Here is a 26415-nt window from a genome sequence, read left to right as displayed (position 1 = left end):
AATGCTGAATCCCCCCCCCCTTACTTGATGATGGTCTAGCTCCTACTCCTCTCAGGAGTAGCCTGAGCTTACCCCTTTCCTCTCCTTCACACTTCCCCTTCCGTCATTTTTCCCCATATCCTTTTCTAGTTCAGGAAGCGGTGGGAGAAGAAGCAGTAGCAGTAGGGGTGAGTGAGCAAATGGAAGTAGACACCACTTGTCAATCTGTTGCCTGAGGCAAGCGTCTCAGTCAGCCTCACAGATGGGCCGGCTCTGCCCTGAACTGTCTGTGTATGGTAACTGGCTAAAGAGGAAACTGACATACCTTTGAAGAGATCCAAGAGAGGGAAAATGATCTTTAGTTGAACTAGGTTCAGTGAGTTGGTTTTCTGGCGAGTAGGGTTTTGAGTTACACAGAACACTCTCATGGGGTAGAAAGAACCACTGCTTCTCAGACTAGGAAGAAAATTAAATGAAAATATGAAATGAAATGGAAATACGTTTTGTTACTTCAGTTGATTAGTGCTGGTCTTCAGATAACAAAATGACACGTATCCTGTGTCATCGCAAGAATTATGTTGCGTATGTTATTTAAGTTTCTCCATCCTCTGCCCCAGCAGGGTTGCTGCAAGGAGGTGTGCTCCACTTTGTGTTTGAGTCCTTCTTGGCCCAAGGAAAGAGGGGTAGAAACAAAAGGCCCCTAATAACTGGGGTCACCCAACCAGGTGCTGGAGTTAAGCAGTTGGGAGGGGTTGCTTCACCAGTCTTCCTCTTGGCTCATTCCCTGAGCTTGCCACAGTCCCAGGGGAACAGCCTTCAGGTAGCCTGTCCAGAGATCTCTCATGACTGCCCCCGTCCCCAGTGCCTTATGAAGCCCTGAGCTCCCCCTTCCTGGGCTGTCAATCTCCCATCCCTACCCCCAGCTCCACCTGGTCTAGTCTTGGTGTTAAAGGACAGCATCACCCCAGAGTAGGAAGGCCCTCATCCAGTGAGGAGCAGCCAACCTTTTGCCTTGATGGCTGTGGGGGGCGGGTCAGGGGATGCCTGAACATACAGCCATGCATTGACCATATGTTGCCAGGAGCTGGTCCCCCACCAGGGGTATGATGGGACAGCTGGAGTCCATGTGATGGTGGGACAAGTCCTGAAGCAAGCATACTACTTTCCCTCTAAGCATACAGATAGTGCACACATACTGGGAAGACAAAGTCAAATGTAGTTCCCAGTGTATGTAAATGTACAATGGGGGAAGAGGCACATGTAGTTTTCATCTACATGTGTACAGCATGCTATTGAATGAAGTAATATATGAGGTTGCCTCCAGAGCAACAGTAAACGGCAAGAGAGGAAGTGTGACTTGTTCCTTCCTCTTTTAACGCTTCCTGGGTAACATAGCATGGAAATTGGCTATTTCCTTATAATATTTATATCCCACTGTTTGGATAGCTACCATGTAGAGCAGGGGTGGCCAACTTTTCCATTTTAGGGCTCCTGGACCTTTAACAATTGTGTAGCACCAGTGGTACTTGAGGTGGTGTCTAGTGGTACTTGCAGGACCCCTGGACACCTGCTGTCCAGCAGAGAGACCAGGAACATGACACATCAAAGCTTCAAAGCAAGCTTTTCCTTTCCAGTGGGGAGGCTCTGCCTCACCTCCTGCGTTGGTGATGCTTTTTGAAGGACTCCGGTGGGGAGGCTCTGCCTCACCTCCCATGGTGGTAGCACTTTTCCAACCACTCTGGTGGGGAGGCTCTGCCTCACCTCCCATGGTGGTGGTGCTGCTTTTTGAAGGGCTCTGGTGGGGAGGCTCTGCCTCACCTCCCATGGTGGTAGCACTTTTCCAACCACTCTGGTGGGGAGGCTCTGCCTCACCTCCCATGGTGGTGGTGCTGCTTTTTGAAGGGCTCTGGTGGGGAGGCTCTGCCTCACCTCCCATGGTGGTAGCACTTTTCCAACCACTCTGGTGGGGAGCAGGTCCCTAAACCCAACCAGAAACCCGTCCCTAGAGAAGGGCCTAGTCATCAGGCCCTGCTCAGAGGCGGGGAAGAGGCGCCCTGCCCTCCAGGGGCCAGGCAGGGCCAGGCCGGGGAGGAGGCAGGCTTTTCCCACGCCTCCGCAGGGAGCTCCCGCTGCCTCTGCTGGCGCTTCCTGGCCGGCCTCTCCGCCCGCCTCTTCCCTCCCGCTCCTCCTCCTGCTGCTGCTGCTGCCGGGCGCCTGGCTGGCTGGCCGGCCGGCTGTTCCCTGCGCTGGGCTAGGCTAGGCGGGCTGCGCTGCTCCGGAGATGTCCGGGCGCGGCGGCTTCTACAAGCAGGAGCTGAACAAGACGGTGTGGGAGGTGCCGCAGCGCTACCAGCACCTCGCCCCGGTGGGCTCGGGCGCCTACGGCTCCGTCTGGTAGGTGCTGCTGCTGCTGCCCCGGCGCGGCAGGTGCGCTGGAGAGGTCCGCGCCGGGGCCCGGCCGGGAGCGCACAAAGCGGTGGCGTAGCCGGCGGGGGGGGAGAAGCGCCGAGTTGGGTGGGGAGCCTCACCGCAGCGTGCGAGCCGAGCCTCCCCCCCCCTTCGGAGCCTTTCCAGGAAGGGGGAACAGGTCAGAGGCCCCGATGGCCCCTCGCACACTCCGCTGAGGCTCCCTGCAAGACTTAGTGCCTTGCCCCCCCTCTGGTTACGCCACTGGCACGCAGTGGGTGCCCACCTGAGGGCAGAGGGACCCATGCAAGGTGCCTTGCCTGCCTGGAATGTACCCATCCAGCCATGCCACCCTCATAGGCTTGTGTGGCCCAGGCTGGAGAGCCTCCTTTGTGCATAGACCCACAACCAGGGCATATATACTGTGTGTGTACACACATATAGATACCATATGTATATATGTGTGTCTACACACACAGGCTGTTTGGGTGTGGAGAAAGAGACTCTCCAGCTCGAATTTGTGGTTCTATGTACCTCAAGTTAGGAAATAGGTATCCATGTGTACATATGTGCATTATGGAGCCCTGTATATGAATGTATAGTTATATGCATGTATAGAATACTCCATGCATTATGGCCTGCAGCAGCAGCTTGACCTGGAAAGAGCTCTGTGACCTGTGTGTGAATTGTGTGTATACACTATGCATTTGCATGCATAGTATGTGGGGTGGTTCTTGCCTATGGCAAGGTGGACGTATACATTGATGGTACATTGATATAGATGTATGTACCCTTTTGTCCAGAGAACAAGAGACTCAAGGTAATCAAAGCAGAAGTTGATCTTCTTAGGAAGGTATTGTGTTACACCCACAAAGGTAACACATTACCTTTTTACAAGGTATATAATACAGAGCTCTGTCTCTCTTTGTATAGGGTCTTTGTGTGGTCTGTATGCAGATTCGGGCTCTCTGTTTGTGGATAGCTATGTGAAATGTCCATGATACATGTGCATCTTTCCTTCCCCCTCTGTGTGAATACACATGTATGTATCTGGGAACCTATTGCCTTATGATCTGGGTCACAGGGGTTTTGTGCCCTTATTCCTTGCCTTTTCCCTGCCCCCACTGGGGTTAGGAGCTGCTGCGCACACAATACCATTCGGCCTGGAATTCCTCATGGGTTGCTACGGGTAACCCTGGGCCATGCCAGCTACTGAAAGACTCCCCCCCTCCCACCACACACACTAGTTTTAAGACCTCCTCCTCTCTCATCACTGAACTGCATTAATGAATGGCAGTTGTGGAGAGCAGTGCTTCCATTCATCCAGAGAGTGTAGTCGATTCTGAAGCATTGTTTTAGAAACCAAGGTTAGGACTGTGCATAATGTAAGTGCGGCGTGGGGGGGGGGGAGAGGAGGAAATGCATTGTGCCTCTGGAAATATTGTCTGCCTAAACTTCAGATGCACAAATTATCAGATCCAGGTACCCTCACTGCCTAAGAGCCCAATCCTAGCCCTGTCTACCCAGAAGTCAGTCCCATTATAGTCAATGGAGCTTGCTCAAGAAAGTGTTGATAGGATTGCAGCCAAAGGGCCATAAGAACAGCCCCTCTGGATCAGGCCATAGGCCCATCCAGTCCAGCTTCCTGTATCTCACTGTGGCCCACCAAATTCCCCAGGGAGCACAGAAGACAACAAGAGACTGGCATCCCAGTGCCATCCCTTGCATAGGATTGGCCCAATGCTGTCCAATTTTCTAGTGCCGGTGCAGCCATACCAATGGGATGTAAATTGCACCCTGTAGTAAAGGGGCAGTCACAGAGGCCGCCTCCATAAGAACATTTGTTCCTTTACCTTGGGGCTCCATTGTGGCTGCACAGATGCTGGAAAGTTGGATAGGATTCGGCCCTAAGTGACTGAGCAAGGCATGACTGAGCCTAAGTGGAAAGAGAAACCTTTATCTGAAATCATTTTCTTTCTTCCATTTGCTCATGCCAAGTGGTGCGATCTTTGGTGAACTCTGTGTATCTTGTGATTATGCTGGCTGGCACATAAGCGTGAAACAATGTTTAGCAGTATTAATGTTGTCAATCTTCACATTTTTGGGCTTGGGACACGTTTCTGAAGGTAGCAACCTAAGTTGCTGTAGCTGAACAGCTCTGGTCATTGACCGGATAAGTGACTATATAGGAAATGTATGTATTTTTCAATCTTTTCCTCCAAAGAACTCAGGGTGGTGTACATGGTTTTGTCCCTCCTCACAACTTCCCTATAAGATAGGTCAGGCTAAGAGAGAGTCACCCAGTTGAGGTCTAAGCTCACCCAGGTAGCTTCAACCGGGATTTGAATCTAGATCTTTCAAGTCTAAATCCAAACCACTAAACTATCCTGGCTCTCATGAATTCATTTATTCTTATGAATACTGCCTTGAGCTTATCTCCATGGAAGAAGGGTGGGGTATAACTGGAATGTTAGAGGTAAATAATTTTTAAAAATATGTTTATCACATCTACATCATCATCTCCTGTTTTTGTGAATAGGGGTTTCAACAGGAAGTAGAGGGGAGGAGTAAATGGACAGTTGTCATGGCAGAAGAACAAAGCACTGAGATTTCCCCCCCCCCAAATCTTTCCTGGAACTGGTACATTTTATTATTTTTAAGAATATTGCTATACTACTTTTCAACAAAAAGTAGGTCAGAAAGTGGTTGACGTGGCAAAACCTTTTTTATGTGGTTTGTAAATGAACTAGAATCAGAGGAGAGTATTGCCTCTGGCCACGTTTTGTGGATGACATCAAACCAGGTAGAAAGATCTCTCCCTAAACTTTGTAAACGGGCAGCAAATTAGGAAATGAGATTCAGAAAAGTGATGTACATTGTGGGCCACGGGTGGTGGGGGGGGGCGTGTTCATAAATTGTAGATTGGCTGTGACTACCCAGGAAAGAGATCTTGAGCCTGTGATGAAGTGCTCACTGATATTGATTCAATGTATAGCGGTGCTGAAAAAAAAGGCAAACTTACAGTGCAATCCTATGCATGCCTACTCAGAAGTAAGTTCCATTGTGTTTGGTGGATTTCACGCTCCTAAGAAAGTGAGTACAGTGCGTGTGTGTAAACACAGTTACCTGCTAGTAACCCCCATTGAACTCAGTGGAGGAGCACCAAATACAGTACCCGTGGAGCTCTGCCCGCTGAGCTTCTTAGCATCCTTTTGGTTGGTCCGCTGTCCTCTGCGCTCTTTGTGTTCCCACTGATGAGTGGCTCTGGGAAATATAGATTTTGGGGAAATATAGATTTTTATTTAAAGTTTCATACTACAATAAATAATACAAAGGAAAGAAATCACATTTTACATTTTCAATTACAGTCACGTTACATCAACTGTTTAATTAGAACACAGATACATCACGTTATAGGTGGATTCAGCCCATCTAACCACTTCCACCATTTTTTCCACCTGTCTCTACCGGTTCTCACCCTTTTGTGAGCCGCGACGCCGTATACTCTGGAGACCACAAAGCGAACCCATCCCTGCATGTTGGTGGACTTTTTCTCCTTTATTTCTTTGCCCCTTTGGATGCTCAGCACAAAAAGGACATACAGATTTATCAATCTTACCGCAGACCATGGCACCTCCCGCCTATCGTCTCCTCCCCTCCGTTGTCCCACATTACCCGTCCTCTTGGGTCCCCTCATACCTCCCACTGGCTCCTTCCCAGAGACGATAGTCTCCCAGGCCAGGTGGGCCAGTTTGGGCCACTTAAAGGCCCTCGCTACGCCCCTCCACAACTCTGAGGACCTGATGGAAAGCCCTCCACGTTAATTCCCATAAACTAAAGGGGATTCTCTTCTCACTAAAGGCACTGTGCGCCACCTTCTCCTGCAAGAGGTATGCGGAAATCTTACTTTGCTGTTTCTCTTGGTGAGGCCTATGATAAACTTCTGTACCGTCGTTTCATACACGTAACGCCTGAGTTGTTTCCCTCCCAGCCCGCTGGTTTTTTTACGGCTTGGCCGAGAGCCCCATCTCCTTCATCAGAGTGGCTCTGGGGGCGTGAGTGACCTGTGACACCCCTGGGAGTTCACCACATGGCCCCCCAGAGCTGCTTCTCGCAGTTTGGGAACTACTGGGGTTAGACTATGTGCGGGTAAAAATGTGGGTTGAAGGATACGTGAAGATCAGTATGTTGGTTGTATGGTGATGGGGTGGTAATTCATTCTATTGATCTGATGCCGTCTCTGTATTTGAGGCCAAAAAAGCATCTTGCAGTAAAAGGGACTGGAAGTGTCTGTGTCTTCATGTGCTGAGTGTGACAGTGCTATTGGTGCTTAAGCAATGATGACAAAACACCAGATATTTCTTCAGAGTGGTAGTACAATGCATGCTCTTGGCTCATAAACATCATGTGAGTGACCATAAAAAACTGATGATGTTCTTTCTCTGGTAACAGCTAGAGTAGAAAAGTTGAGTTCCCTTTTTTTGAATACAGATTTCCTGGAGAGGGGCTATAGTTCAGAGGTAGAGTACTTGCTATGCTTGCTCCAGAAAGCTGCATATTGAAGGATCCATGGTATTTCAACCAACATAAGAACTTGAGCATAAGAACACAAGAAGAGCCCTGCTGGATCAGGCCAAAGGCCCATCTAGTCCAGCTTCCTGTATCTCACAGTGGCCCACCAGTTGTGTCAGGGAACACTCTTGTTGTCTTTTGTGCTCCCTGGGACATTTGGTGGGCCACTGTGAGGTACAGGAAGCTGGACTAGATGGGCCTTTGACCTGATCCAGCAGGGCTGTTTTTATGTTCTTAAGACAACAAGAGACCTGTATCCTATGCATCTGGCATTCTGAAGCAGCCTATTTCTAAAACCAGTAAGTTTCATATATCCATCATGGCTTGTAACCTGTGATGGACTATTCGTCCACAAATCCATCCAGTCCTCTTTTAAAGGCGTCAAGGACAGACGCCATCACCATATCCTGTGGCAAGGAGTTCCACAGATTAATGACATACTGGGTGAAGAAATATTCCCTTTTGTACTAACTCTCCCATTACTCAATTTTAGTGGATGTCCCCTGGTTCTGTTGTTGTGTGAGAGGGAAAAGAACATCCCTTTATCCATCCCAGAATCTCTGGTAGATTGGCTAGGAAGGACCTCTGCATGAGGCTTCTACTAGTTTTAACAGGTAATACTGGTCTCGATGGTCTCTCTGTAGGGCAGCCACATATAGTCCATATGGCTTCGCCATAGACTGTTTTACATGGCAAAATCCGTTGGTTACACCACAGCCTTTCAGAGGTGAAAGTGAGCTCATAATGCTTAAGATAGATTATTGTGGAAGCAAAAGCTGATATGATTTGCAATATATGGCATTTAGTAACTTGTAGGATAAATCGCCCGGATAATGTAACGGGAAAACTGGTCTATAAATTCAGCAATAGGAAAGAATGAGTGTGTATGTTTACAGCTGGTCCATCTGTCAAAACAATGATTTTTCTGACCAACTTGCACACAGAGATATTGTAGCAATGCCAGTGGTTTTGCAGAGTCACTGTTGTGTGAATCAGAAATCAGTTTTAAACAAATGTATCAGTACATCAATATTAAGAATTATGCGCAAAGCTGTCTTGGAGCTCAGTTGATCACTTAACGAGTAAAGCTTCTGCTTTAGGCTTATTCTGTGCCTTTGTTGCTATGATTGTCTCCTTAATAGTATAGTGATTTTGGACTGACAATCAGCCTGAAGAAAACACAGGTCATGGTTCAGGATGTGGACTCACCTCCCTGCATTACAATCTCTGAGCATGAACTGGAGGTTGTCCATGACTTTGTGTACCTTGGCTCAACGATCTCCGACACTCATTCTCTCGATGCCGAGCTAAACAGGCGCATCGGTAAAGCAGCTACCACGTTTTCCAGACTCACAAAGAGAGTCTGGTCCAACAAGAAGCTGACGGAACATACCAAGATCCAGGTCTACAGAGCTTGCGTCCTGAGTACACTTCTGTACTGCAGCGAGTCATGGACTCTTCGCCCACAACAGGAGAGGAAACTGAGCGCTTTCCACATGCGCTGCCTCCGACGCATCCTCGGCATCACCTGGCAGGACAAAGTTCCAAACAACACAGTCCTGGAACGTGCTGGAATCCCTAGCATGTATTCACTGCTGAAACAGAGACGCCTGCGTTGGCTTGGTCATGTCGTGAGAATGGATGATGGCCGGATCCCAAAGGATCTCCTCTATGGTGAACTTGTGCAAGGAAAGCGCCCTACAGGTAGACCACAGCTGCGATACAAGGACATCTGCAAGAGGGATCTGAAGGCCTTAGGGATGGACCTCAACAAGTGGGAAACCCTGGCCTCTGAGCGGCCCGCTTGGAGGCAGGCTGTGCAGCATGGCCTTTCCCAGTTTGAAGAGACACTTTGCCAACAGTCTGAGGCTAAGAGGCAAAGAAGGAAGGCCCATAGCCAGGGAGACAGACCAGGGACAGACTGCACTTGCTCCCGGTGTGGAAGGGATTGTCACTCCCGGATTGGCCTTTTCAGCCACACTAGACGCTGTGCCAGAACCACCTTTCAGAGCGCGATACCATAGTCTTTCGAGACTGAAGGTTGCCAATACATCAGTATAGTGATGTGTGTTTGTATAAATTAAATGACCCTTGGGAACCAGGTTAAGGGGAGCAGGTTAAGGGCAGGTTAAGGGCAACTAGGATTTAGGGTCGAAGAACAAAAGGTGTCAGTTGAAACAATACAGTTTTGGGGACGAGTAGCAGGGACTTAAAAAGGCATATGGGATCAGTTCTCTCTTTCATATCCATGCTTTTTTCTTTTTTTTTTTCAAAACCAACTCTGAGTTGTATCCTAGATAGTGTGTAAAATTCACTAGAAACTAAGGGTAAGCCTTGGCTCAATTGAAACCAATCATCAGGGCCATTCTTGGGAGCTGGGAAAGGGAAGGCAGGCAATTGGAAACATTTTTTGCAGGGCCCTAGGTTCACAACCAAGCTTCATAGAATTAGAGATAACAATAAAATTTATTACAGACTTAATATATGTTTGGAACGCAATCAAAATGTGTGCTTAAAAAGTGCGTGTGCTAATGGACCAAATGGATCTAACCACATTTTAATTAAAAAAAGGCATACAAGACTAGAGTACATTACCCTAAGTTGGGCACGGGCCCCAGTTGGGAAACAACTGGTCCAATTGACTTAAAGCCGGCCCTGCCGGTCATTTTATCTCTGCATCAGTTAAGTTGTCCAGAATTATTGTTGTGTGATATAGGAATTTTTCAGAGGGGCATCCCTACAACTGTGGAAGCAGAAATAATGAAGAGTTTTGTGACACCTTGAAGAGGAACGCAATGTTTCAGCACAAGTTTTTGTGGACAACGGTCCGTTTCATCAGATAAATGAAGTGAAAAACCTAGTAGGCACGAACACGCACACGGAGCTAGTAGGAAAAGTTTGAAAGCAACAGAATAAATTGCAAGAGGAAGTGAAGGAAGACTGATCTTGTGACCAGCTTAAAAGTAGACAAGATAAGCACCCTGATTCTTCACATTTGGTGATAACCTCATAGCAATACTTGGGTTACCAGATACAAAGGGGGACAGAATTCCTATGCCTTGAACCATTGTATAGAAGAGGGAATTTTGGAAGACTTTTGGCAAATTTAAAATAGAAGGGTTTAAAAAGCTGGACCCACCAAAATTCTCTCTTCTATACAATGGTTAAAGGTATAGGCAGTCTGTCCTCCTTTGTATCTGGTAACCCTAAATTGCCTAACTCTGTAGTATGATTTTAAAAAATCCTCTCTCTATTGGAACCCCTTCCTGTGATGGTGTTAAATTTTATTATTTATTCTAACTCCGTTTCCCACCCCCACCCCATCCCTGCCTATCCTTTTTAGAATTTTTTTTCTGCCACTTAAAGGTCTGCAGCAGAATGTCCTGGAAGACTGACAGCCCAATCCTCTGCATGTCTATTCAGAAGTAAGTTCCAGTGAATTCACTGGGACTTACTTCCAGGAGAGTGTGCATGGGATTGCAGCCTGAAATGTTCCCCCACTTGTTTGTAGATGTTACCACTTCTGATGTCAAATTTGTGTTCGTTTATTTTTTTTGTTCAAGGCTGATCTCTTAGTCATAGATAATAGAAGGGCACTGTTGGCAGATGATAGCATATATCTCTTTGGGGGAAGAGCAAATGGATGAACCCCTGATAGTGTAGCTGACGTCAGGGCCAGACTTTGATAACGTAAAAATTGGTTCATTGATGTCCTCTGTCGAACCGATTTACGAGGAAGGAAGTATTCATATTTCAAGTTTACGTAGACCTCTTTATCAGTCAAAAAAGGAAACTGGCTAATTTTTAGTTCAATGCGAAACGCACAGCTCAGTCCTAACCTGTGCTGGTGTGGCTGGGCCAAGTCCAGCCATTTCCAGTCCAGTTTAAGAGCAGGCTGGAAGTCTCTTCTCCTTGTCATCTCACAGATGAGAAGTTGCACCTGCTGAAATTCCCCCCTCTACACAATTGTTAAAGGTCCAGGAGCTCTAAAGTTGAAAGCTTGGCCACCTCTGCCTTAACCTGTGTCGATCCCCAACCTGCCCAATGGGGCTACTCAGATCTGTGCCAGCTGGCAAGTCCAGCACAAGTCTGAGCAGCCCTGTGTAGGGCTTCCAGACCCAGGAGGAAGCATAGGATACAGTGGAGGCCTCCTCCACCAATCCCGCCCCCTCTCCCTGTCCTTACCCACTCTTGTTCCACTCTCCCCCTGCCCAGAAACACCTCCCCACCTCCATTCCACTCTCCCCCTGCCCAGAAACACCTCCCCACCTCCATTCCACTCTCCCCCTGCACTACAAGGCCCCGCACTTACTTGGGGGTCTGGGTCCTGGGATGGTATAGGTCTTCCCACTGGCACTGCTTACATGCGAGGTGTTGCAAATGTGCTTTACAGTACAAGCATTGTTAGACAGAGGTTCAGTGGTGCTGATTTTTTGTTCTCCTGAGCCAAACAGCTGCTTTGTAACTGTTGCTATTTTACTCTTCTGTAATTTTTATTTATGGTTTTATGCATATTGGGCATCTCAGTAGAAAGTGTAACTTGTGAATTTAATAGATGATAGACCTGAATGGTCTATCGAGACCTAGTGGATCAAGTGCTGAACTAGGAATTCAAACCCTCACTTGGCCATGAAGCTCACTGAGTGACCTTGGGCTAATCATTAACTCTCAGCTTGGCCTACCTTACAGGGTTTTTGTGAGGGGAAGAGACATAAGAACAGCCCCACTGGATCAGGCCATAGGCCCATCTAGTCCAGCTTCCTGTATCTCACAGCGGCCCACCAAATGCCCCAGGGAGCACACCAGATAACAAGAGACCTCATCCTGGTGCCCTCCCTTGCATCTGGCATTCTGACATAGCCCATTTCTAAAATCAGGAGGTTGCACATACACATCATGGCTTGTACCCCGACTTTTGAGGGCTACTTCAGAGGTGATAAGTTTCAACATAGGTGGCAGTTCCATTTATGTTTCTGAAAAGGTATAGATTGTCACATGTGATTACTGCACATTTGGCCAGTTGCGACATGGGCATCTGTTGGAAACTGCCATTGCATATGTACGCACAGTTAAATAGGCATGTGCAGTCACCATCTGACCGTGGTTTGCACACTTTGCTGCTTGGAATGTTATCTCTGTGGAAGATCTGAATACCTGAAGTGGCCCTAAATGTAAGCTGAGGTGACAATTGAGATACAGTCCAAAGATAGAATAATAATATATAATTATGTTTCCATTATGTAGGTCAGAGACAGACTAGTGAAGGCTCATGAACCGAGGGCTTATCTTTTGCCCCACTTTGCCCCATGGAAACCTTTCTGCTAGAAAAGATGCATAAATTCTGGGGGAATTTCTTTGTTGGTCAAGTGTGGTCCAAGGGCCATGCACTGATTGCATGCCCTTGTGACAATAAATCGGGGTTTGTCATTATCGGGGCAGGAGGTTTGTTCTAGAGGGTAGAGCCTCCGTTTGCCTGAAGATAACATCCGCAGGTCGCCAGTTCGAGGCCACCGGCACCGTGTGACCTTGAAGCAGCTGACAAGCTGAGCCGAGTTATTCCATCTGCTCTGAGCGTGGGAGGATGGAGGCCAGAATGTGCGGCCAGATCAGAAAGAAACATCTGAATGTTGTGGTTTCTTGAAAGATAGAACCTTCTTTCAAATTGTAAAAATCCCTACGGGGATTTAAATTGCCTGCCTATGTAAACTGCCTTGAATAAAGTCTGAGGAGAAATCTGAGGACCAAGAAAGGCGGTATAGAAATACCTGTATTATTATTTATTATTATTATAGTGTTGAGCAGGGCTGAAGGGACCTTTGGCCTAGAGGTCACACAGTGTCCTCTGCCTTCTCTTCTTCCGTGCATAAGGGAAAATGATTGAAAGTTTCTTTTCCTTCTGAATGAACCACAGATCCTCATTGTGCCTAAACTTGGGGAATGCGATTTGTTCTAGCAGAGCAGAGTTCCCAAAGTATGCATCGCAATGCCTTATAGCGTCACGGCACACTCACATGAGTACCATGGGATGCCTCCAGTCGCTCCTCTTACCTGTTCCCCCTGGGCATTGTATTTTGGATCTCGTGAAATCTCACAAGATCCAAGTTAGCTTCACCCAAATCGCACAAGAGTTAATAATAATAATAATACAACCGCCTTTCTTGGTCCTCAGATTTCTCCTCAGACTTTATTCAAGGCGGTTTACAAAGGCAGGCTGTTCTAAATCCCCGTAGGGATTTTTACAATTGAAGAAAGGTTCTATCTTTCAAGAACCACAACATTTCAGATGGATCTTTCTGATCTGGTATCACATTCTGGCCTCCAGTTTCCTCCCACGCAAGCTGACAGGCAGCTCCTTCGTCTCTCACATGGAGGGCAGCCAAGACGCTTCTTCGCTCACACCAAAGAGCAGGTGGAATAACTCGGCTCGGCTTGTCAGCTGCTTCAAGGTCTCACCGTTCACGGTGCCGGTGGCCTCGAACTGGCGACCTGCGGATGTTATCTTCAGGCAAACGGAGGCTCTACCCTCTAGACCAGACCTCCTGCCCTGAGTTAGGCACTGTCACCTTGGCTCCTACAAGATTTCATGAGATTTAAGATGGTGGTGCCCACATCTTACAAGATTTGTGTGCCATCTTGGATCTCACTAAATCTTGCACGATTTGGGAGCCACCATCTTGGATCTTGCAAGATCCAAGATGGTGGTGCCCTGCTCAGATGGGGCTTATTGGGAAGAATAGACTGCAGGGGTGTTATGACGCAGGTAAATTTGGGAACCACTGGATAGGGCTTTTGAATGTTCAAGGCACTTCACTTGTATTATCTTGTTGTAATCTTGTACAACAATCCTGCAAGGTAAGCCAGTGTTATGTCCATGTTAACAGCTGGGGAGCCGTGGCTGAGAGGGACTGGCTTGCCCAAGGCCATTGAGTGAGTTTGTGGCAGAGATGAGAGTTGAGTCAGGGAACTCTTGATGCCTAGGTGAGTCTCTCAACCTCTATATTACATTAGTTCTCTAAATATTGTGTTAACAACCCAGCATCTAAAACTAGGATCTATGGTTTCAGATGCTGACTTGTTAATTAATAGCCACATGTAGAACAAGCCACAGTTCTAAAAGTTCAGCTAGAATGAGAAACTGTGGTTTGTTCAAAAGTGGACACTTTTCAATCAGTGCCCATTTCACTTAGAGGAGAAGGGGAATGTGCAAGCCCAAGGTTTGGCTCTATTCAGTTCTGTACTATATTGGCTGGTTTATCACATGTGCATGGGGCCTTTGTTGCCCCTCAACTTACTTATTGGTTGTCATGTTTTGCTTTTACAGATAGTTTCTCATGTCTGTAAGGTCATGTCTTTTTTTTCTCTGCACCTAGCTTTAAAAAATTGCAAGGCAGAGGAGAATGCAATTAATCCGAGGATCACCAAACTCAGAGAAAATTATATTACCTGACTGTCTCAATCTTGGTTTGCTGGACCTCTCAGTTTGTGTATCAAGCTTTGGCCAGGCTCTGAGATGGGCCATAGTGGTGGATCAAATTTGGGTGCAGGCAGACAGAGATGCTCTCAACCTGCTTGGTCACCCGCTTCCTTGTGAGCTGAGTGGCTGACACTGTTGGGGAGGGGGGTGGTATTCTGAGCAGCCAGACTCAGGCCAACTATTCTTTCTTCCATAAGCATCTCCTGGGATTGGCTGCTGTAGGCCCTGATTTGTGACCCCCTCCAGCAACTGAACAATAAGACCATAGTTTCCTGTTAAATAAATGAGCGTGGTATAGTCTTCTCATACGTATGACCCCCTTTTCTTTCAATCATGAGAGAAACAGAATGAACAATTTTTTCTTTCTCTTTAGAATAAACAAAGTTCTGTATTGTGTGTAAACTTGGGGAACTGCGGTTTGTTTTAATTCTGGTTTGCCAAAACAAATGAAGATCAAACCATAGTTTGAAGACAAACCAGAGTTTCCTAGATTGGTACTTAGCACAGAACTATGGTTCATTACCCTGGGGGCTGGGGGCTAAGAATAGGCCCTCAGTTTGGCTGTACTTGTCATAAGAGGCGACTAAACAGCCACCGGGTAGATGGGACTCGTCAGCCTAGGAAGGCAGCTCATCTAAGAGAAGGAAACTCTGACCTCAAACCTCCACTGCCTTGTGGCTACATCCAGTTCTGGAAAAGGCTTCAGGAGTCAACCTCGAGGCAAAATCAGGAGCCGGAGTCCCTTAGGCAGTTCATGGCTGAACACAGTTACGTTCTGGCAACTCCTGCGACGCCGCTGGAACCAACCGTATTGGCTTCTGCCTTTCCATTGGACCATTCCAGCGACGTGGAGAGGGGGGATTTGCTGCATGGGTAACAGCCTATCCTCCATACCTTCTTTACCCAGGCTTCGCGCACTGGAGAGGACACTCCAACTTCGCCATACGGCGTCGGCACAACACGGGAAGCAGCAGTTTACCGGTTATAAGTCTTTGCTCGATTGGCGTAGAGCATGACGCCAGGGGCTGCTTCCGACGGTGGGAGAGATCATTGCATCTCATTGGGCAGCTACCGCCCGCCTTAAGCTGGGCAGTCCCCAGCCAGTAAGGTGTTGCCTCGCCACGGTCCGTTAACCTCATGGGGTACGTGGGGTTTAGGGTGAAAACCGACAAGCGGATCGACAACTCTGCACCATGCAACAGAAAACAGAAAACTACTGCCCTAAAGCTGGGCACCTGGAACGTTAGGACAATGACACCTGGCTTCTCTGATGACCTGCAAGAAATAGACGACGCACGCAAAACAGCTGTCATCGACATGGAGCTGAGCAGACTGCAGATGGACATCGTCGCCCTTCAAGAGACTAGGCTGCCAGATTTCGGATCTGTCAAGGAGAGAAATTTCTCATTTTTCTGGCAGGGAAAACCACCAAACGAAACCAGGGAACATGGCGTTGGCTTTGCGGTCAGAAATACCCTGCTGAAATCCATCATCCCACCTACTGTGGGAAGTGAAAGAATTTTGTCCCTGCAGCTCCAGTCATCAGCAGGACCTATCACTCTCATCAGTGCTTATGCACCGACTCTGTCGTCTCCAGCAGAAGCCAAAGACAAATTCTATGATGACCTGGCCACCACTGTCAAGAAAATCCCTGTAAAAGAGCCATTGTTCATCCTCGGCGATTTCAATGCTAGAGTTGGTGCTGATAACAGTTCATGGCCCACTTGCTTAGGTCAGTTTGGCACTGGGAGGATGAACGAAAATGGCCAACGCCTGCTAGAGTTTTGCTGTCACCACGGTCTCTGTGTCAGCAACACGTTTTTCAACACAAAGCCCCAACATAGAGTCTCTTGGAGACATCCAAGATCAAAGCACTGGCACCAGCTCAGCCTGATCCTCACCAGACGCTCCAGCCTTCCCAGCATCAAGATCACACGCAGTTATCATGGTGCTGCCTGCGACACTGACCACTCCCTGGTGTGCAGCAGAGTGAAACTGCAAACAAAGCGACTGTATCACACGAAAAAGGAAGGAAGACCTCGCATTGATACCAGCAAGACCCGGGATCAGAGAAAAGTGGAGGAATTTGCACAAGCGCTTGAGGAATCTCTTCCAGGCCCGGCCGACGCAAACGCATCCAACAGATGGGAACATTTCAAGAATACCGTTTACAACACCGCCTTGTCCATATTCGGCAAAAAGACCAACAAGGCGGCAGACTGGTTTGAAGCCCACTCTGAGGAGTTGACACCAGTCATTGAGGAAAAGAGGAGAGCTCAAGCAGCATACAAGGCCTGTCCCAGTGAGCGCAACCTGCAGGTTCTCCGAACTGCTCGCAGCAAAGTCCAACAGACTGCCAGGAGATGTGCTAACGACTACTGGCTCCAGCTCTGTTCCGAGATACAGATAGCAGCTGACACGGGCAACATCAAGGGGATGTATGATGGTATCAAGCAGGCCCTAGGTCCAACACAGAAGAAAATTGCCCCTCTGAAGTCTGCCACAGGCGAGGTCATCCAGGATCGGGCGCAGCAGATGGAACGCTGGGTGCAGCACTACTCTGAGCTATATTCCAGAGAAAATGTAGTCACCGAAGAAGCACTGAACAACATTGAGTGCCTGCCTGTGCTGGAAGAGCTTGACAGTGAACCAACCCTAGAAGAACTTCACGTGGCCCTGGACTCCCTTGCCTTTGGCAAGGCACCTGGAAAAGACAGCATCCCTGCTGAAGTCCTAAAATGCTGCAAAGAGATCATCGTCACTGAGCTGCATGAAATCCTCTGTCTCTGCTGGAGAGAAGGTGGAGTACCTCAAGACATGAGGGATGCAAACATCATCACGCTGTACAAGAACAAAGGTGACAGGGGTGACTGCAACAACTACCGCGGCATCTCTCTCCTTAGCGTTGTAGGAAAGCTGTTTGCCCGAGTTGTACTAAAGAGGCTCCAGGTACTTGCAGAGAGCGTCTATCCAGAATCGCAGTGTGGATTCCGAGCCAACAGGTCCACCACTGATATGGTATTCTCCCTTAGACAACTGCAGGAGAAATGCAGGGAACAACGACAGCCACTCTTTATAGCCTTCATAGATCTCACAAAGGCTTTCGACCTGGTCAGCAGAGATGGCCTCTTCAAGATTCTCCCCAAGATTGGATGTCCACCCAGGCTCCTCAGCATCATCAGATCTTTCCACAAGGACATGAAGGGCACTGTTGTCTTCGATGGCTCCACATCAGACCCTTTTGACATCCGAAGCGGAGTGAAGCAGGGCTGTGTTCTTGCACCAACCTTGTTTGGGATTTTCTTCGCTGTCCTGCTGAAGCAGGCCTTTGGAACTGCAACAGAAGGCATCTATCTCCGGACCAGATCAGACGGAAAGCTCTTCAACCTCTCCAGACTGAGAGCAAAATCCAAAGTCCAGCTGAAATGTCTGCGTGACTTCCTCTTTGCCGACGATGCAGCTGTCACTACCCACTCTGCCAAAGATCTCCAGCAGCTCATGGATCGTTTTAGCAAGGCCTGCCAAGATTTTGGACTGACAATCAGCCTGAAGAAAACACAGGTCATGGTTCAGGATGTGGACTCACCTCCCTGCATTACAATCTCTGAGCATGAACTGGAGGTTGTCCATGACTTTGTGTACCTTGGCTCAACGATCTCTGACACTCATTCTCTCGATACCGAGCTAAACAAGCGCATCGGTAAAGCAGCTACCACGTTTTCCAGACTCACAAAGAGAGTCTGGTCCAACAAGAAGCTGACGGAACATACCAAGATCCAGGTCTACAGAGCTTGCGTCCTGAGTACACTTCTGTACTGCAGCGAGTCATGGACTCTTCGCTCACAACAGGAGAGGAAACTGAGCGCTTTCCACATGCGCTGCCTCCGACGCATCCTCGGCATCACCTGGCAGGACAAAGTTCCAAACAACACAGTCCTGGAACGTGCTGGAATCCCTAGCATGTATTCACTGCTGAAACAGAGACGCCTGCGTTGGCTTGGTCATGTCGTGAGAATGGATGATGGCCGGATCCCAAAGGATCTCCTCTATGGAGAACTCGTGCAAGGAAAGCGCCCTACAGGTAGACCACAGCTGCGATACAAGGACATCTGCAAGAGGGATCTGAAGGCCTTAGGGATGGACCTCAACAAGTGGGAAACCCTGGCCTCTGAGCGGCCCGCTTGGAGGCAGGCTGTGCAGCATGGCCTTTCCCAGTTTGAAGAGACACTTTGCCAACAGTCTGAGGCTAAGAGGCAAAGAAGGAAGGCCCATAGCCAGGGAGACAGACCAGGGACAGACTGCACTTGCTCCCGGTGTGGAAGGGATTGTCACTCCCGGATTGGCCTTTTCAGCCACACTAGACGCTGTGCCAGAACCACCTTTCAGAGCGCGATACCAGAGTCTTTCGAGACTGAAGGTTGCCAATACAAGATGGTTCATTCTGAAGAGAACACAGAAGCTTGCACATGAAAGGGGGCTTGCATGGGAGACTATGCACATCAGGGTGGGAAGGTGAAGTATGCCAGTCCAGGACTCTCCTAGGCAAACTCAAATAGTGGGAAACCATGGTTTTCCATTAACATGAACTGGTTTTCTCTTCCCATTTTGCTCAAGGAGACAATTCTGGGAAAAAAAAATCAGTGAATAAACTCAGAAGGCTCCTTTTATCTGAGTCAGAACTGCTTTTTCAAGAATGTGGCTTTCTTTTAAATAACTCTTGAGCTATGAGCCGGTCACCGTGTCATTAAAACTCTTTTCCCTAATTGCACCTGGGTTTTTTTTTCCACCCCAAGTGCCACTACAGCTGTAAAAAACATTCTCACAGTGAGAGTCTAATGTAGTGCCAAATTAGTTCAGGCAAAATGATGAAAGTGGGAACATGTGGCATCGCGCATAGCAGATTTCTTTCCAACTTGTGTACCAATGCTTCAGGATATGTATCCCGTTGCTTTTCTGCTAAAGGAATTCTTATGGCTAATGGCCTGTGGAGAGAAAAAAAGAAATTAAGGCACAGGCTATTTTAAAAAGTGGGACATTGCAATTGTATGCTTTAATTCAGTGGTCTTCAACTTTTTTTGTGGCACAACCCCAGTAAATAAATGAAAGTATGAACCTGGGGACCCACAGCCAATCCCATCCTCCTCCCAGGACCCAATTCGCCCACACCCAGCACTCAATGCTGCTCACCTTGTGGGGTAGCAGCCTGTGAGACCAATCCTTTGCATCTCTACTCAGAAGTAAATCCCATTAAGGGAGCTTACTCCCAGAAGTATGGATAGCATTACATTACAGCCTGTGCGGGGCCAGCCTTGGGACTTATTGGGCCAGACAGTGAGAAGAGGCTGTGTAGGATTATATCGAAGTTTCCGTTTTGATGAGGTAGTACCATTATTGGATTGGATCCAAGCCCTCTCTTACACAGGCTTTGAAAGGTGATCACGACCACCAAAATGAGGCTTATTGGCCCCATTGGGGTTGCCATCCATAGGCTGAAGAGCACTACTTTAACTGATCATAAAGAACAGCCATGATATTGAAATTAATAAGCCTTTAATTGGCTTTAGTTTCTAGTTGATTTGTACTAACTCGGGGTTAGTCCCAAGACCAAGAGCCCCTAGATAATCAGAGCCTTTGGATTCAAAACTTTTCCTTATGCCGTAAATAGGCTGTTCATAAGGTCTGCAGAGTTCAGAATTCGCTACAAGCACTCAGTGGGAAGGAGGAAAGAACTGGCAAGCAGCGGGTTATGGTAAAATAACCGGGGATCCCTTGCTTAATAAGGACTATTGATTCCATATAAGCACTATAATGGCATGATCCTATCCTCGATTTATGCCTGCTGGGCAGGTTCGGGTTGTTTCTAAACACCGTTGTATCGGCAGAGCACAATGCAACACCAGACAGTGGGAAATCAATTGTGCTTTTGTGGTGAAAGCCTTGGGCCAGCAGGATGCAATTACGGGCATTACCTTCGCAACAGCAGTCCTCCCCAAACGCAGGGGGAAAGAACTAGGCAGAATTGGGGGCAAAGTAGGAAGGAATGGACATTGATCTGAATCCTGTGCTCAAGCAGGGATTGATCCCACCCTGATGACCTTATAACGTGTCAGAAATAGAGGTGTGGTTTGTTTTGTGATGTGCTATTATGTGCTGGTTATATATGATGTTGTTTCGGTGATGTCAGCCACCTTTTCCAGTTTCAAAACTGGAAAAGCAGGTGCAATTGCTCCTGAAACTGACCAGTGGATTTAAAACTCCCTTTCCACAAGCCATAGGTAACAGGCCTTGCTTGTAATTTCTTTCCAAGTTGGAGATCGGTTTAGGTTCCAATAATTTGCCATAAAAATTCATGCTGTAGTCAGCAAATTGACAACTTGAGCGATTTCGTAGGAATCGAGCGTTTTTTTAAAATGTAGCTCAAGGGAAGCACCTTGTGTGTGAGGATTTATCTGTTCAGTAATTTTCTGCGTAGTACAAGACCCTGCCAAAACAACTGAGCAAATGAACAGCTCCACCACCTCCTGTCCTCCTCATAACATACTCCATACATACTTTTGGTTTGTAGTGGCGACTTCCGGTCAGGTCCCCAGCCCTCAGAGCAGCCTCCAAATGTATGGCTTATGGTGGCCAGGGAGGGCCTTTCAGACCTGAAGGCCTCCGAACATCCATCGGAGGATTACAGGGTTCCCAAAACCTGCAGATTTCATTATCCGTGAGTATCCTTATTTGTAGAGGATCCTGGAAAGGAACCCTTGCGGTTAATGTGGGCAGCCCTGTACAATCAAAGATTGCAATAAAAGTATGGTCCTATGTACTTTTACTCAGAAATAAGTCCCACTGAATTCAATGGGGCTTATTTCCAAGTTAGCGCACACAGGATTTCAGTGTCAAGGAGTTAAGGCATGGTAAGTGTAGTCAGGATTTTTCATGTTTTCTTCCAAACACTGGCTTAAAAAAAAAAAAATTGGAAGTATATACTCAGTATCTCTTACACATATTTCTCTGAATGTATCCAGTGTGTAGCTTGATACCAGCAAGCACCACTTCCTCTCAACATGAAGTCAGAGAAATGATTTTGTAATTGTGGAAGTTGGCAATAAAAAAAGTCAATGCAATTTTTAACCCTTGGACCCTTGGAGATCCGGAGTAGGTGTTTGCAAATGCCATGGGGAAATGCTGGCCTGGCCTCCGTATTCAGAACAGATATGTGCCATCTTATTATTTGCTAACTTTCACCATGTAGCACTTCATAGAGTTCTGGGCGGAATAAGGAAATGCAAATGGAATTTCCTTTCATCTCTGTATAGAAAAGAAAGTGTACCTTTGCTGGGATCCCTGTGCATTAATGTGTCTCTGAATATTAAATAAAATTGAGACTCTACACAGACAATTGATCCCCTACTAAGGCTAGCAGACTATTAAGGATTTTAAAATACCTGATTACTTCATTTTTAACTGATGAACTAAATGAATAGTTACATTTTGACATGCTCCATAGATCAACTTTTTACATCCGCTGCGCAGTGGGGAGTTAAATGAAATCTTAAAATTGATTCTCCCTTAATTGATATGTGGACCCAAAATGTCCCTTTCAAATGTGCATTTCAACAGCTATTCTCTGATTTAAGTGGAAGCAGAGGACATAATACAGGTGTGTGCTGCTTAACAACCACTCGTTTAATGACGGACCGCATATATGACGATGGTCAAAGCACAATAAAGATGCTCTTAATGAGGCAATTGTGTCTCCCATAGCTTGCAGCAGAGTATCTACTTGCACAACAGAGAGGCTTTTAACGCAAAGAAGAGATCTCTCCAGTAGCCTTTGCAACCAGCTAGTGTCTGGCAGGGAGTGTCTGCTTACACAGCAAAGCAATAGATTGGACTGAATGTTTACTTAATGACCTAATCACATAACAACAGAGATAAGAGGACATATCACTGTTAAGTGGCACGCACCTGTATAGTTCAAGTGTGTAAACAGCCACTCAGAAGGGTCGCCTGTGGCAAGTTTAAATCAGCTGTTTAAAGTTTAAATCAACCAGGCAAGGTTGATTTCAAATCAACCAGGCAAGGAGACATTCAGAAATGGGAACAAATTTAATTCGTTTATTTTTCTTTCAGACTACTGGAAATCCGTACCCTTATAGTATTAGGTACATGTAGGTTGGTAGGCAATATTATAAGGTACAGTGGGCGCTCCTTATCTGTGGGTTCAGCACCCGCAGATTTCAGTCAACACAGGTGCAAATCTTGCATCTGGAGGGCCTACGGGCATCCTGGACACAACTGGGTGTGCCTTTCAGAAGCATCCGGCAGGCTTTTGGAGGTGTGGGGAGGTCTTCACAAGGCTTCCCCACACCTCTGAAGGAGTCCCAGATGCTTCGAAAGGCACTTCCAATTGCCATTGTGCACCCTCCCCAAGGATTTAATTATCCATGGACTTTGTTATGCACAGTGGAAGGGAGTCCAGGAATGGATTCCCCACAGATACCAAGATCCCATTGTAGTAATTTTCATGCTGTTTTGTTTGCAACAACCTTACTGATTTTTTTTCACTATTGAGAGGGATAGCAGGTACTAACGGCAAATTTCCATGCTGAACTCGAAAATTATGTGATGCATTTGTATTGATGTGGATTCCCAGCTGTACATAACTAGATTTCTTTCCCTTTTCCTAGTTGCTTATTGAAAAATTGACAAAAAGATGGCATGATTTATCATTTTTCTTCTTCATGATGAAAGGAGCGAATAAAGGTTTTTTACTGATTCTGCACTGATGTATTTCATCACATTTGATCCATTTCATCTAACTGACCCTAGTTGTTCAGGAGCTAAAGCAATTAGCAAGCAGATGCTAATTACCTCTTGCTGCTTTCCAGTATAACATACCATCTCATCTCACAAGGTGAAACCAGGGTCAACTTCCTAAGCAAATTGGTAAGGGAGACCACGTTGTCCCACTTCAGTGGAAGGCTTGGCATGAGAGCATATGCGCTCGGGGGGAAAAGTCCACCCATCCACTATGACTGGCTTACCACTGTTTGAAGTGGCACTTGATGTCTTAGAAGCAACTGGCGATGTCATCATTAGTCATTTGCAAGAGCCATGCGCCGCTGGTGAAGCATCCAGGACATCGTGAAACCAGTAAGTTTGGGAATCTCTGCTTTAAACAGCAAACTCCCTCTACTTGTGGAGACACCATTTCCACACTTGCTGCCTATATACACTGACTGGCTCAGATCACATACTGTCATCTGTACATCTTACACAAGGCCTTTGTGTCTCTTCTGGGCTTCCTTGCCAGAAAGCATGTCTGTTCTTTTTGTATTCCACTTGACTTTATGAAGCCCACGCCTTGACTCTGTTTCCTTGAAATTCAGCAGAGCAATATCATGTTTCTGGAAACGGAGGAGTAAAAGAAATGTTCAGTATCCTTTGTTAAGTTTGCTGTTGACCCATGAGTGTACATGGAGGTCATATTAGGTCACTCCATGGAGTAGCTAGAAGCACTTAAAAAGCTGTTCGATGTAGTAAATGTCTTCAGGAATTGGACAGTTTTTTCATCACATTGTTGCATTTGTGATATAGTCATTCACACCAGCATTGTGAAAATTACTGAATCTCTGTCTTTTGCCCATTCCCTGTCCCCCCAGCAACTGTAATGGTGGTTTCAGCCCTGATTGTGGCCACGTTTACAGGGATATTTTTGATTGGGGCATGTGACATGTTATCTCGAGCATAACATGGTGAGATGAGAGGAATGCTCCCAAATCTTACCGGTGTTTCTCATGTCACTTCTGGCCTCCCAATTCAGAAGTAACTTACAATTACAACATCGCCAGTTACTTCGGTGGTACTTCCAACAAGTGGACCATGCGAAGTGTTACAGCGGGAGACAAACATTTAGCAACACTGCCCTAGAGGACTGTTCCTGCTCAAACATTGGACTGACAGAATGTCAAGACACCTGCAAGGGTTGGTCAGTGGTACAGTGGGCCCTTGGTATCTGTGGGGGGTCAGTTCCTAGACACTCGATGGATACCAATTTCCATGGATAATTAAATCCATGGAAAGCCCTTCAATTACCTCCTGGGTGCAACTGGAAGTGCCTTCTGATCATGTCAGGGGGGGGTCACATGAGGCCCCCCAGCGTGGGTCGGCACTTGCGTTGAGTCAAATCTGTGAGTGCTGAACCCGTGGATAAAAGATGGGCCCACTGTACCTGAAAATGGGGGAGCAGAGAGTTATGAGAATAGAAGCTGGAGTGGGGAGGTATAGGAAAGAGAGAAATAAACACACGCCAATTAAATTGGCAATCTTAAAACCACCAACTGGAAAAATACGTATTTTAAAGATATACTTGGTTATAAAGGCAATTGCCAACTGGAGACCAGCGTTTCCTTTCTGACATGATGCTTGAGCAAGTGGGTGAGTTTCCAGCTAGAAACCGTTTTCATCTCAATAGACAGAAATCAATCCTGCTCTTGGTTATGAATCTGTAGAAGCATAAATGAGTGTGTGATTGCAGTTGATCGGAAAGTGTTAAATATGCAGGCATCTCCCTGAAATTAGTGGGATCCAGTGAACAGTTAATACACTAAAGCTGTTTAACTTTCAATAGGACTTAAGTGAACTAACTTTCTGGGCAGCACCCCAACAGATTAACAATCTGTTCATGCTCATCATTAATTTTCAGGCCCTTCGAAGGACCACTTGGTATAATGCTTCCTAGGAGTTAGATGGTTGCAACAGATAGAGCTTTCAGAGAGCAATCAAGTGTCACTTTTCTATAATTTTTCATCTAATCCATCTCATCATCTAATCCCTTGAAGGGGAACCTCCACAGGAGAAGGAATGGAGGGCATGAAGCTGCCCGCAGAGCCTGAGAAGCAGTCATGCTTTCTCCCCCCCCCCCTTGGCACAGTACCCGGAGCAGGTGCCACCCTAGTTACGCCTCTGAATTCATGTGAGTTAACTTATTTGCAAGGCATTTCACAGGAAAAATTGCTTGTATCCATTCTGATTTAGGTTTTATGTTGTCTGGGGTACAAATTTAAGATGTCCCCTTCTGAACCTTCCAGAGCCCTGAAACCAGCTCCTGAGATGCTATTCCTGAGACCACCCAGGGAGAAATCCATGTGTTGGGTACAAAAGACAGGGCCACCCCCCCCCAAAAAAACCAAGCTATTTTTTCCTGTCTGTCCTTTAAATTGAAACTGAAAACTGGTTGGTTTTTTTTCTTTTGTTTTATTCCATAAGGCCTTCTATGTTGGTTCTATCAGTTGTTAAATTATGACTTGATTTTAATTTGTTCCTACTTTGCTGCTTTTAATTATATTTTAAGTATGTTTTTATATCACTCGCTGCTTTGGGCTATATCTTGCAAGGCTCCAAGGATATAAATCCTTGAATTGAGGAACAGGCTGGTCTTACTGCCTGTTAGGTGATAACGGTCAAAGTAGCAACAATGAAGGTGGAAGGAAACTTCTGGTACTAAAGAGAAACTTTGTACGTCACAATATCAACAAGTACAAAAGAGTTTCGCAAGAAAATTGCAACATTTTTCTAATGATCAAGGCCTAAAGCATTTATACTGGAGGTGTATTTATTGTCATTGGCACCCGAGGCAAACTTTTATAGCATAGTACGTTGCTAGATTTTAATTAATGATGCACATGTGACAATTAACACACAGCACACCAATGTTTGGCAAGCATAATTAACACTTGGTACATCTAGACAGGGTGGCAGACTCGGTAATTGAGAGAGGCTCCCCGTCTGTTCACATGGGGACTAGAATTCAGATCTTAGTGCTCCCTAAGGAGCCTTGAATTGGAGACATGGGAGTTAAAAAGCCAAATTAATGAAGGTAATTCCCTGGTTATTTGTCATGGCAGATGGGAGAAGGATATTACCTGGGGATAATCCTGGTGGTGTTATCACAAGATTTCCTGAGAGTGCAGTTTTTCTGCAGAGAGTTG

At 46.7% G+C, this 26415-nt stretch overlaps 1 protein-coding gene across 1 annotated transcript in view; it reads left to right on the top strand.

Moving 5' to 3' along the window:
- Nucleotides 1–2196: 2196 nt before the first annotated feature.
- The window catches only part of MAPK11 (mitogen-activated protein kinase 11), a 54332-nt gene continuing 30113 nt past the window's right edge, over nt 2197–26415 (top strand). Inside the window, exon 1 of the mRNA XM_066634396.1 lies at nt 2197–2373. Within this exon, the coding sequence (XP_066490493.1) occupies nt 2261–2373 (113 nt within the window). The 5' untranslated portion in view covers nt 2197–2260. The remainder of the gene's footprint in view (nt 2374–26415) is intronic.

This window comes from Tiliqua scincoides, chromosome 7, assembly GCF_035046505.1.
Source record: "Tiliqua scincoides isolate rTilSci1 chromosome 7, rTilSci1.hap2, whole genome shotgun sequence".
In the NCBI taxonomy this organism is placed as follows: domain Eukaryota; kingdom Metazoa; phylum Chordata; class Lepidosauria; order Squamata; family Scincidae; genus Tiliqua; species Tiliqua scincoides.
This window is presented reverse-complemented; position numbering and strand designations above follow the sequence as displayed.